Source organism: Oreochromis niloticus, linkage group LG15 (assembly GCF_001858045.2).
Source record: "Oreochromis niloticus isolate F11D_XX linkage group LG15, O_niloticus_UMD_NMBU, whole genome shotgun sequence".
Classification (NCBI taxonomy): domain Eukaryota; kingdom Metazoa; phylum Chordata; class Actinopteri; order Cichliformes; family Cichlidae; genus Oreochromis; species Oreochromis niloticus.
In genome coordinates this window covers 10749139-10763049 of record NC_031980.2, presented here as the reverse complement: position 1 = coordinate 10763049, position 13911 = coordinate 10749139, and the positions used below count along the sequence as shown (strand labels likewise).

At 40.6% G+C, this 13911-nt stretch overlaps 1 protein-coding gene across 2 annotated transcripts in view; it reads left to right on the top strand.

Annotated features, from left to right (window-relative positions):
- The first annotated feature begins 3119 nt into the window (after positions 1-3119).
- usta (uronyl 2-sulfotransferase a) overlaps positions 3120-13911 on the top strand; it is a 61241-nt gene continuing 50449 nt past the window's right edge. The window contains exon 1 of one of the 2 annotated variants that reach the window (XM_005454667.4): positions 3120-3712. In XM_005454667.4, coding sequence (XP_005454724.1) covers positions 3484-3712 — 229 coding nt within the window. In that variant the 5' untranslated portion in view covers positions 3120-3483. The remainder of the gene's footprint in view (positions 3713-13911) is intronic. The other variant, XM_003449891.5, reaches the window with a different exon arrangement.

The window sequence follows — 13911 nt, the reverse complement described above, 5'->3', positions numbered from 1 at the left end:
ATAGAACAATCCAACATACATGATACCTCACTGGCCATTTTATTAGGTATACATCTAACCAGGCACTTGCGCATCAGCAAATCAATGTATTTAGGTGTGCAGTATTCAGAAATTGCTGCTCTACTGGGATTTTTTCACATAACCATCACTAGGTCCTAATAAGAGAAAATATCCAGTGAGCAGAGTTCTCTGGGTAAAAATGTCTTGTTTAGGTCAGAGGAGGATAGCCAGACTGCTTTGGGCTGATAAGTAGAAACTGTTGAAGTGCAGAAGACCATCTCTGAACAGACAACACGTGTAAGACCAACTGAGTGTCATTTCTGTCAGCTAAGATCAAGAAATCCAGGCCACAATTCACACAAGCATGGCTCTATCATGCCTTGTATCAACAGTTCAGGCTGCTGCTGGTGGTGTAATGGCGTAGGGCAGGGGTGGGGGAACTCCAGGCCTCAAGGGCCGGTGTCCTGCAGGTTTTAGATGTGTCCTTGATCCAACACAGCTGGATTAAATGGCTAAATTACCTCCTCAACATGTCTTGAAGTTCTTCAGAGGCCTGGTAATAAACTAATGATTTGATTCAGGTGTGTTGACCCAGGGTGCTATCTAAAACCTGCAGGACATCGACCCCTTGAGGCCTGGAGTTCCCCACCTCTGGTGTAGGGAATACTTCCTTGGCACTCTTTGAGCCTTTTGGTACTATTTTAGCATTCTTTAAAAGCCACAGCCGACATAAGTATCATTACTCACTACAGCATACCCATCTTCTGATGGCTGCTTCCAGCACGGTAACATGCTATTACACGAAGCTCAAATCATCTTGAACTGGTTTCTTGAACATGAGAATGAGTTCACTTCACTCTAATGGCTTCCACAGTCACCAGATTGTGAGATTATTCTGTTATCATATGTTACCTTATATCTGTAATCAAAGTAGTTGAATTATGATACTGCTGTAGATCATATTATACCCCTTAATATAGAGTGTGTGATCAGTATGTAGTTTTAGTTTGCATTATACTTCTGACTTAAAAGAGTGTGAAAATCATTAGATCTATTTGATTGACCTGTATTAGTCGACACTGTTGAATGTGTTACACTGTTTCTTGACATTTCATACTGCTGAATCATGAAGAGAATGTTGTGGGCAGAAGACCTTGTGTCTAGAATAGAAGAAGAGAAGACCACATTCCATACCCCCACCTTTACAGAGAGCAGAAAGACAGGGAGCCGAGGTCATAACTTAGGCGCCGTAAGAGAGAAAACATGTGAATGTTTAGGCTTTTTATGACTAGGTGGGGGCTATGGGAGGCTATAAAAGGCTGAGTAACCCGTCACCATTTTGAGACTTGCTGTGACCCTCTGCAGGCAGGTCTCCCCATCATGATGGTTCTTATGCTCTTAAGTGTTGAATTATATGGAAATAAAATATTGTTGATTGAGCATTTATACACCGAGTATTGTCCTTCCTTCAGCCCAAAGATTAAAAGAATTGGGAGATTTTAACAAGATCTAAATCCAGTAGAGCACCTTTGGAATGTGGTGGAATGGAGGATTCACATGATGGATGTGTAGCTGGCATATCTGCAACTGTGTAATGCTATTCTAGGAGCTTGGAAAGAAAGCAACTCGTCGTCTTTAATTTTTTTGAAAGTTCAAGAAACTTCAAAAGGTCCAGTCGCTTTCTTTCCAAGCTCCTTAGACTACCACGACCTGGATGACTGAGAACTCAGACAGATGTGTGATTTCCTCATGTCAGTATAGACCAAAATCTGAGGTGTGTTTCGAACTTTGAAATCTGTGCCACAAAAAATTATCTGTAAAAGGGGTGCAAGTCAGTATTAGCAAGGTTTACTTAGTAAAGTGGCCCACGAGTGTGACTGGATCATTGTAGACTTCATCAAAAGCAGGAACTGCTAGCAAATTTAGTCCCATGAGACTGAGAGGTGTCCTCATTATCCCAAGATTCTACAAAACGCAGTGATACATTGAAGAAAATGCAATACTTTAATCCATCATTAAATTCGTTTGCACCGTTTATCCCACAAAAGAGGTCGATACTGATTTAAATAACTCCACCACCACAAGGTTTGTCGTGCAAAACTGAAGTTCATTTTCTGTTCCGCTTGGTATTTTTCAAGCATTTACTAATTTGTATAGTTCACACAAAGGTTTCAGGAGTCACAGCTTGGTTCACAGATGCACAGTGCATCTGTGTTAAAGCGCAAACTCAAAGAAACTTCAGTAGAACTACAGTCCCAAGATATTACTGACCAACACATAGTTGGTCAGTAATATCTTTATAGTGTCTTTATAGTAGTCTCTTAAAGTTAAGATGGCTTAAAAGTAAAGACATCTAAATTAACCACATCTGAAATATTCACAGTGGCCTTGCAGACTATGAGCTTCCTCTTGGTGCATGTGAGACTTGACACACATCAAAAGGAGAAGACTTTTGGAGCCATGTCCAGTAATTCTGATTAGACTATGCCTGACATACTGTGGTGTCCTTGGTGCTTTCCATACTGTAGTACCATGAAGTAAAGGTCTGTGCTGTATGGCAGATTTTGACCATGCGGCACAGAATAAATTCCTTATTTTGTGCCTAGCTTGCAATATGCTGTTCATTTCCGTGTGCTCACCAGTTTTTTTTTTCTCTATTTCTCTTTATTACATTTGCCCTTTGGAGTCAAATTGTTTTCACAGCTCCTGTGGCTACAGTGAGTATTGTAGCTGTCAGGGAAGTAGTTACTGTTTTGAATGGCCTCCTAAGTACAGGTGTAGTGTAATGGTGGGTTTTGGCTCTGCTGTGGAAAGCAAAGCTTCTAACAACAGGCCTGAGGGGGTAAGAGAAAGTTACGACATGCACACACACGAGGGATGAGCAGATAGACTTACTCGGTAGCTTCTTTTTAACATTTATCAGACCAGTACTTCTTTATCATTTGGTGATAAGACAATTTTAAGCCTTTTCCGAGTAATGGCCATTTTATCAGAGAATATAAACTTTTCCGTTTGTTTTTTTTAAAGCCCCCCCCCTTTTCTGTAAACACAAATTACACAACTACGATTATTTTTTTAAAAAAAGCTGCTGCATGATAATTGACTCGTTTCCACCGATATCATAGAGTCCGCTCCCTGGCCTGTAGGCGACGCTGTTTTACGCACTGCAATCCAAACCAAACCCTGTGTGAAGTGGAAGTTTTTCTGATTTCCACGTTTAGTAATCTGACACCCAGACTCTGAGCAGAAGGATGGACCCTTAACTCGGCTGGGAGGACGGAAGGAAGGAGCAGTCACCCAGCGAGCATAAACGAGCAGAAGCGAAACGCTGTACGCAAAAAACAGCCCCAGCAGCGGAGAAGATCTGGGTGCCAGCGCGTCTCCAGTTAACTGTCCGTCTCACTCAAATGATCTCAAGGCGACAAGTTTCACTTTCCACATGCGAATGGGTGACTTTCCGCAGCGCTTTGTGAGGAGAAGAGGATGAAGAATTTCAACAGCAGTGCCCTTCACAGCCATAGCCAGTCTACCAACCACATTAGAGAGCGAAACAGCAGAAAGTACAGCTTACTCTCTGTTTTACCGTTGCGATTTTCTCTCCGAGGTTATGGGTTCTGCATGGCTACGCTGTTTCTCTTCTGTTTCGGCTCCCTATTTTACCAGCTGAACGGAGGACCTCCTAAAATCCTGCTAGACATCAGACAGTATCTCGGTAAGAACTTTTCCTTTAAAAACAAAAACCTCCTTCCTGAAGGTCGTTATCAAAATGATAGTAAGAAGTTGCTCTCCACGTCTGGACATTTTTATTTTATTATTATTATTTTTTTATCGGTGGGAGTTATTAAGAAACGTTTATCAAAAATGGAAAGGGTCTCTTTCATGAAATCCACCGGAGGCCACATCGTCTCTTCAACCTCATTCAGCCCAGATGGACGAAACCGATTTTCTCTCGTGCTTATTTCTAAGTGTTAATTTATCCATGTGGAGTTTGTGTTTTAAACCTAAAAAGACCCCCACATTTTAATATCAATGCAGACACTAACTATTGCATATACACAGCTGTGTATCATCCCGAGAAAATATCATCCCGTCAGTCTACAAACATGTGTGGAAAAAATGTGAAATTTTTTCACTCATTTTGTTTGACCAGCCAAACCTGGGGTATTTATCGTCACTTTTACGCCGCTGTGACTTGTAAGAGCATGACTGAGAGGTGTTATGGTAACTAGAACTTAGCAACTGTTAGGATTCATGCTGACTGACGCCTCTTCTTGTACAGCCAGCTGGTGCGCTCCAGCCGCGCAGCTCTCATTACGCACGGCTTGCACCGGTTGAACGAGGGGTGAAAGGCTGAATTTATGTGGTTATTTAAAGCCTAGAGTGCATCTGTGGTTGTTTTAATAAAAAGCACGCTACAGTGTTGCCAGTTTTTTTAATGTCAGGCAGGTTTCCAGTTTAAAATATTCTGGCCTGAAGGGATTATTTTAAAATATTTATATGGATATATTTTAACATGACTTGGCAGCTATATTTCTGTCATTACAGTGCACTGGATCTTAACTAGGGTAAAGTGGATAAAGTCTACTGTGTGCGTGAAAAAGAGTCCATTTGTGGCCTCATCTGCCACAGACATATGTCTGAGTGTCAGCCTTTAGGATAAGATCTGTCAAAAGTCAAAAGGCAGTGTCTGCTTGTACAAGTCTGATCTTGTGACTTCAACCTCTTTGATACCCTAAACAGAATCAGATGCAAAGGTGATTTTCCATCAGCATGTCTGACACTGAGCGAGAACACGGCCTGTGTCTTGAAAAAATTAGGTTGCCTTTCTACCTATTTCTCACAGGGGGCTAACCTTTTATCACGTGATAAACATCTGGAACAGAATGAGAGTCACTTTCCAGGTCAGCTACTAATCCCCTGGGTCAGATTGGTTTCCTGTAGACACACGCGCACACACACACAGTCTAACCGACTCGCATACAAATGCATAGGCAGACTAAAGCTGCACAATATTGTAAAAAAAATAACTTTGATTTGGTTCAAAGCATAAGCACAGATTCCTAAAATAGAATGTTTTACATTTTTTGAAGAGTGCTAAAATGTTAAAAGTAGGTTTGTATAGTTCACACTGCAGAAACATTCATCTTTGGAGCCTAATAATGCGATATAGAAATCACGGCAGTCGACACCAGTTTATTTTATTTTAAAGTACTTGCACAAAGCTAATGCATGCATGGTGAGATAGCCTCTTTACTGCAGCACTGCTTCTGAGAAGTGCTCTATTCTGAACAAATACACTGATATGCCTAGGCTGATGATGGGGCAGATGTATGTGCTATTACCACAGACAAGCAAGCAAGCAAATCACATCAAAACACCATTAGGCAAAAAGAAATGTATAATTTGGTCCACAAGGCTGAGTGTTAGTGGCTTATAGGGCATAAGCCACTAACACTCAGCCTTGTGGACCAGGATGAGGAATCCCTCTATTAGAAAATCTAGTCTCTGCTCCCACCTGCATGATTGATCTCCACAGCAGCTCTACACAGAGACCCTGTGGACCTGAGCCTTGTCAAACAGTGACTCCACTGTAGTGTATGGAGTTCAGGAGGGGTTTTTTTATGTAACAGCGCCACAGTGTAGCACCTCAACTGGGATGTGGATGAGTAATCGTCTGCATTTATTATGATGCTGAGGCAAAGAAGAAAGACTTTGTAGCTGAAAGTTGTGACAGGGTGAAATTGATCATATAAAGTTTTTTTGATGCTGTTTTGTTTCCTGAGTCTGAGTCAGCAGGTTTGTGGCAAGTTTCAGGTAACTTTATTGCATGTAAAACAGTTGTAGAAAGAGAAATCCAGTTGGGCTGGTGTGTGAAAGAGCTTGAGATGTGGTCTGCTCATTGTCTCTATTCTGAAGTGTGTGTGGTCTTGAGGGAGAGACCGTGGAAGGAAGAAATCTAGGATAAAGGAGGGACGGTACAAAATACTCCTGTGATTGGAACTGCTTTGAACAGGTTCATAGGAAAGTTATTTTCACAAAGAGCTCACACAGTCTTCACTCTTTGTTGTGTCTGTGTGTCACAGACTTATTCAGAACCCAGATGCAAGCTCCAAAAAACTGTACAAGGGGAAACTTCACAAATCACCAGAATTATGAGGAAAAGCAGACCTTTAAAATAAATGCCTCCTTCTAGTGAATAAAATAATAACACTTATAAATCAATTACTTTTAATATAATAGCTCTAAGCCTGGCGTTGGCATTTCTAACTAATGCACCACATTTTCTCTGATGAAGAGAGATTTTATGTCTGTTGCTGTACCTCATTAAACACACGTGTGACCTAACTTGTGTTACTTTTGGCTGCGCTGTGCCAAGATGAAGGTGAGGAATCCTGTTGAGGTGGGTGAGCGTAGGCGTGCACGTGGAGGTTGGCAGCTTGATTTAGTGTGATTGTGTGATAGGTGTGTGGGTTTCTCTCAGTCAGATGTTGCCGGTAGGGAACAGACCTTGTTTTGTTTGGCTCGGTGGGGAAGTCGGTGGATGAGGATGTCACTCAACGTGCCGTATAGTTACAGTAACTAAACTGCCGTGCAGACCTTTAAACCTGCTGAATTTACAGCCTTGCTCACCACTGTGCGTTCACACTCGCTGACCTTGTCTAACACTTTCTCGTGTCTGTCTTTCCCTCCTTTGCTCATAAACTGTATGCTGACCCAGCTACCTTGCCAGAAAATGCCTCTTCTTGCCAGGGGGTGTATGGACATGTCTGTGTGGCAAAAATATGTATATAAATGAAAAGTTACAACAAAGTTTCAACGACTGGGAAAGAAGCGTTCTTCATATTTTATGCCAGATTTGTAAGTGCTTGGAGCTGAGACAGTAAAACAGAGCGAAACACAACGTCCTCTTTAACTGTGCTCTTACTCAATACATGGCGCGCTTACTCCTTTTAACATATATTTCTGTTTAATGGACTTTTAAGCAACATTTAAGTATGCACGTCGTTCTAAGTGTTTGTGTGTTGTTATAGTCCCCAGTCTTCTTGCCATGAATCATAAATGCTGAACTTGATGTGGCTGGGAGTCTTTCACCACTAACTTTGCTCTGCTTCTCAAAAGAACCCTTTAACCTTTTTAAAACTCACACACGTAAATTTAACTTTTCAGAAACGGGCCAGTAAAGTGTCCGAGTTGGAGACTCTGGGGCGGTATTAGGGATTAGACAAGTATGCGTGGACACAGAAGAAGCTTTAGGGTCGCTCGGCCTCCCTTCAGTTTGTCATGTTTGCACCTTTGCTAGCCAGGAAGTGGTTCAAAGCAAACTTTTTAAGTGAATTCAAATAAAGTTTAGTTTGGCTGGTCAGCGCTTAGTAGGTGTAGCGACACAAACTTTATATGTATATAATAAATTCAGGGAGGATGAGTTGGGAGTTGCTGCAGAGAGAGAAAGGGAAGATTTTCCTGCTGTTAGAAGAACACATACTGTTCCTTGACCTCCTACAGACTCATGAATAATACACAAGTATAACACTGTGTCTTACATACCTTAACAGGGCTGAAACCGCTAATGTAGAGGTGCTTAAACTGTAGGGTGGACCAGACTAGTGTGGGTGATAACAAAGTTAAACTAAACTGAATTAATTAGATTCTAGTACGGGAAATAAACAAATAACAGTTTGCTGATGTATTGTGCTTGCCTTTATTTTCTATTGCTCTACTTAAATTCTTTTATTCCTATTATTTTCTAAGAAAAAATGATGGAGTTTGGGGTGTGAATTCATTAATGGAGTAATTGTTATAAGTAAGTCTGGAAGTTAATGAGATGGCGAGGCCTCCGTCGTCCATCAGTGTGTCTATCCATCCATCCCTCCACAATTCACAAAATTAGCTACTTTTCTTAGAGCGCTGGGCAGATTTTAGCGAAGATTGAACACAATGACCAACTAATGGATCCTTTTTCCCATTTTTATGCTCTTCTCGTCACTGAGTATTGCTCAGATTGCAGTGAAATTAGATTAATTTGTTTTGAATATGTCTAATTGAGAGCCTTCTTGCCTTCTTCATGGATTTTAATTGTCATTGGTTCGCTGTACAAACCAATGACAGCTTACAACTTTCTTTCTGTGCTTCACGTAGTATATTAACCTGCCAGATGAGCTACTACATCATTGATATTCTGGTGGTCAAAGATTAGATGCATTAAACTGCTCATTATTCCTTTATTTCACATCAGAATAACCTTTTTGCTTTACCTTTTGCACCGGTGACCTTTACAGACCTCTAACTTCAAATCTCACCTTCTGCTTGAATTTAAATAGTTTATAGTTAAGAGTTAATAGTGTATATTTTATACACATGCATGCACATTTATGTTTACACACAGACACACATACTGAAAAAGCTGACAAGCTAGTCACATTGAAAAGCTTTTTTTGAACGAGGCAGTCATGTAAGTGTGAATTCTGAACTCGCCACTGTAGTCACACAAATACACCCACTTCCTATTAAAGGATATTAAAAACAAGCTCTTTTTAAAATTTAAATAATATTCTGCACTTTAAAATGACAGATTTATTGGCACCGACTCTTTGCCCAAAGTGACAGTCTCCAGGCTTCATGGCAGTATACCAAATGTCACATAGAGTGAAAATCAGGCTGGTCAAGCTGTCAGTCAGCGTTTTCAGCTGCCTAACAGGGTTGCCAGATGTGCAGTTTGAGCCTAAGTGAAGTCGGTGATGTGGAAAGGTGTTTCAGCTCCCGGTTTAATTCTTTACTTCACACCTTTTCATTTCTGTTATTGACTTGTGCAGCAGATAAGCAGAGGTTACCAACCCAAGCACAGACATACATTTATTTTTAATGCTAAAGACTCAAAATAATCCAATATTTAGAATAATATTTTGCATCCATCCAGCACCTCCACCTGACAAGCCTCATTAGGAAGTGAAGGCAGGACAGCTTGGTCTACTTACTCTGTATTCCTTCTTGTGCAGGGCACAAGTGTTGAGGAAAACTACACATTACTTCCACTAGACCCCAAAACAACCCCTAACTGGCAGCACATCCAACTTAAATGCCAAAACAATCAGATGGCCCATAATTTTCCTAGGGTTGGTAAAACAAGCAGCCTTGCCTGCTGAGGAGAGTATTTACCTGCTTTGTAACACGCCAGATTCTAACGGAGTTTAAGGGTCAATAAAGGATAATCATCTTTTTTTACTGAATGGAAACCAAAGGGAAAAGCTTCAGTGCTTCAAATTAGAGGGGATTGCAATGAAGACATGCAGTCATTAAGTTATTATTTTATGATTGTACTCCATGAGGCATGTGGTGATGATAATCTGTTACTTTTTTTTGTGTGTTTTGAATTTTCAGGATAGGAAATCATTTGAAAAAAAAGATTTGTGTTGACCCTGTCATTACATAATGGAAGCAATTAGCATTACCAATTAGCATCTCCACGCTTGAGAGACTGCTCTCCTTCTCTCTCTCCCTCTCCCTCTCCAGAGAGACAGGCAAACACTAAAACAACACAGGGTAATTATCTTTCATTAGTGCATTTGTTTTTGCCACATGAAAAGAGAGCAGATGGAAAGAACATTACAAATGTACCAGTGCTGTTAAACTGCAACTGCTGTTCAAGGCTTGCTGAGCAATGATGGTTATAACCGAAGAGAAATCCCAGATAAATTTGTGGGCAATGGTTTGTGATTGGGTTTTTGCGCGGTGCTACTGAACGTACAGTGCTTCTGCTTTTTGAATGTCACTGAAGAAAAACATGAAATTTGTTCTACAAACTTGGGATGTGTCCAGTTAAACTGTTTCTGTAATTCTGTTTTCAGTAATGTTTCAGCAAATTGAGCGGTTATTTTGCAGTTGCTTTCCTGCTTTTTCTGCATATATCATGCAGCAATTAGTGCATGCTACTAACTTTAGTCTTCAATTGTATGAACCCTTTTCCCCATGGTTTGTAAAACTAGACGATATTGCCTGATTATTGAGCCGTAAATGTGCTGGCACTCACACTTGTTGCTAGAGTGACATTTTTAGGCCTGTCAGTGGCGTTTGTCATGCACACCCAAAGTTTTGGTAACCCGATGTGCACAGCATGCCTGACTCATATGCTAAATGAAAGAGCTGGAAGACCTACTGGCTTTAACTAGCCTTCACTGAAGTCTCCCTCGTGCAAACGGGAAACGGGCCACCATCGTTTGTGCCGGCTCAAAGGAAAATTCCCTTCTTCTTGATCTACTGCATCTCATTTATGTTTCAATGGAATAGCATACTTTCTGTATGTTGCCTCTTCTTCTGCTTTGCTTAGCAGCAAGTATAAAAGGGCTGTCAAGGCCCACATCCCCAACACCACTGTCAAGGGCCACGTGCTTCAAGCATATCTGCGGCTTCCCGGGAGGAAACACAAACCAAACCCCTTTGGGGTTACATCAAAAAGGGCATCTAGTGCAAAAATCTGCCAAATCAAAACATGTTGAGCTACCCACTTGTGAATTAAGGAGCAGCCGAAAGTAGTTTTTAGTTGTAACTTGTTAGTTATTGATGTGTTGTGGTGTTAGTAGATGGATTCGCTGTCATATAAAGAGTCTAGCTAGCCGTCTCCCCCCATTCACAGAGCGTCTGGGAAGCTAAGCAAAGTGGTTGCTTCAAGTTTATTAAGTTTATGATGTGAAAATACCCCATAAGCATTTATAAAACGGACTCTGTTTGTTTCACTTGTTTGTACGCTGTGTAGTCAAGAATACATCAGCTCAAAGAAGCTTTATTGTCTTGTTTTAAAGGGTTGCCAAGTCACTGATGACGGCTGGCTGTGTTGACTTTTATGGTAGTGCTTGTGGTGATGTGTGAATGGGTGGGTGGCTCAAGGCCCGGAGCCACTGGGTGGTACCCGGGCTCATGCTTTTGAAAAAAGGTGACTACATACAGCATATCCCATAATTTAAAACATCATTGACCGAATAAATAGAGGTCCTGTGAGAGAATTAAGTGTCTGCTTACAGCGTGTAAACTGAGCTCCCGGCTTTAATCAACTCCTCCCTGTTCATTCAGAAAGAAGAGACCTTTAATCTGAATCCAAGTCCTTTCATGTCAAAAATAGAAACACAATAATTGCACCCTGCTACATGAGAATTTTTTAAGCTTCACCCTTCCTCGTATCTCTGTGTCCTGGTGTTGTTAGCCATTTGGGAAGTCTCTTTGTTTACTTTGGCGAGTGGTAAATAACCCCACATTCCCCAGTTTATTGCCACAGATCATCTGAAATGTTGAGGACTTGTTTCTGCCAGCTGGCCACATACATTTCCGATCAAACAGCAGGCCCGTGAGGTCACTGAAGTCAAGCAATTAGTTTCCAGTTTTATCAAGTAACTGGACTGAGAGTGTGAAACACATTACCAGAAGCCACGGGACTTGTTAAAGAGAGACATATTTGCCCGGTGGTCAGTGAGATACCTTGATCAAGGAAGCCTGGCTAACTTTTCTCTGAGTGAACTTACCACATCTTGGTCAGCCCACCCTCATTTCATGGAAGTGAAAAAGCATGAAGTAGTTTAAAATAGCTGACTTAAATATACAGCAGGGCAGATAGAGTGGGAGGGCCCAGCCCATGTTCTTGAAACCACTACATGCACTTTGGGGGAAATGCATTGCAAGTTTTATGGAGCCTGTTTCCCTTTTCAGGTTGAGCGGAGTTAAACTGGGTTTTTCTGTTTTCTAGATTCAGGTTATGTGCAAAAGTCATCTTTGAGTATATTTGAGACTTCAAAGCTACACTTATTAATACTTCCATAGTGATGATGTACCACAGGCAGCTGAAGGATTTAGTGAGAATTTACTTCTTTCGTAAAGCACAATTTAGCCTTTTCTATAACCTCTAGCTTTTAAGGTTGTAGGAGGTCTTCATCTACTTCAAAACCCTGACACAAAGATGAAGCTAATATTATTACAGTTACTGGTTACATACAGTACTTAACAAATTTATGTAAGGTTTTTGTCACAACCGCCCTAAATTAACAGTAGTGGTAGCTACCTGCTAGAGCAGGGCGATATGGCCAAAAATATTTATCACGATATATATTTGAAAATTTGCGATAACGATATAACTGACGATATAATTGATGAGAGACAAAATACAACTCCACAACTTTACTAGCGCAAAAAAAAAAAAAAACCCCATTCATTTATTTCCACTTAAACAAGCAGCTGTTTTTTTATGTGCATTAAAGCTATATAAAAATTTAACAGTGCAAATGCAGATTCCTTGCTGAAAGTTTAACCAAAAGGCATTTCCAGTAGAAATGGGCTGACATATCCTGAGCATAATCATGTATAATATCCACTGAAGTTAAAAAGAGGTGCTTTGCAACATTAAACTGCAGTGTGCCAAATAAAAAGGTCAAATATGTATTTTTCGGACCATAAGGTGCACGGGATTATAAGGCACATTACGTGAAACAAAGCAGTCAGATGAATCAAACTTTATTCAACTCATTCTTCTTGCTTCCTCCACTTCTGTACCATTGATTCATTAATACTGTATTCTATCACAGCTGCTCTATTCCCATGTTGTTGCAGTATGTTAATGACAAACCTCGTATTGTGGATGGATTATCTCAGTTGTTCTCCTGACTGAACTTTGGTCCGTTTACAGCATCCTGCCATGCGATTGCGTTTGTCTCTAACCATCAGGAACCTTCACGTTAACTTTTATCGAGTGGAAAAGTGTTAGTGTTCATCCTCCAGCTTCACTGTTTATGTTATGCTAACATAGCTGTGTCGCTAGCGATCACGTAGCACATCATTATATACCAGCTAGCCCAACTTCAGTAACCCTACAAACGTCACTGCTGTTTAGTTTCCAGTCTTCATTTATGTTAGACGTGATAGCAGAGCTGTACGTTTGAATTTTTTCAGAAATCTCTCAGTCAGAACATGCTATATCATGCTTAGGTAACTAGCGAAACTAGTGAGCTAACTTCCGCTAACTTCTAACTCCGTTAAATGTAATAAATTCTGTTTTCATTGATGTCTGGATGTTAAACTTCATAGTTAAACGAGGTAAAGCAGCAATGCTGATCGTTTTATTAAAGATGAAAGAATTTAGACAGTTTTTAACTCTCAATGATGCTGCAGTGTTCGTTTGACTTTGGGACTGAAGGGAACGCAGTTTAGGACCCAGATTACTCCCAGATTTACGAGCACCTTAGTCCGGCAAATACGGCAATAACGACGGCCCGCTTGCATGTTCTACAAAAACAAAATGTGCTTTGTTGTGTATCTGACGGACAAACACCAAACCAGTTCCACATCACTGAAGTTGCACCATTTTTACAAACCAATTCTAGTTCATTCTCATACATTCTCTGTTGCCACCATGCTTTTTCAGCCATGTGCGTATGAAAACAAAGGCACTGCGCACGCGCGTTTTACCCATATTCTATCGCGATATTTCATTTTCTTGTCGTTGCCCAACATTGTACCGGTATTACCGTGAACGATATAATATGGCCCAGCCCTACTACCTGCCATTTATTACTGCCCTGTGGACTCTGCTGCTGTAACAATGGGAATTTCCCAACTTTGGGACTAATAAACAATATGTTATTGTATCTTGTGTTTTCACTGTATTGCTGTAGGGTCTTTACATTACAAATTAAAGTGCCTTGAGGCGACCGATGTTGTCCAGTCCAGTGTACAAGTTCAAATTTGGATATAAAAACATGAATTCTGTCATTTTTTTCATTTTTTTTATCAAACTTTTTTTAAAGTAGTATTTCTAAAATATTTGTGTTTTCTTATTTTTACAGGTGGTCTAATACATTTGTTAGGCACTGTATATAAACAGGTGGGGTGTCCTACACATATATGCACAAAAACCCACACATCACGTAGACGATACAG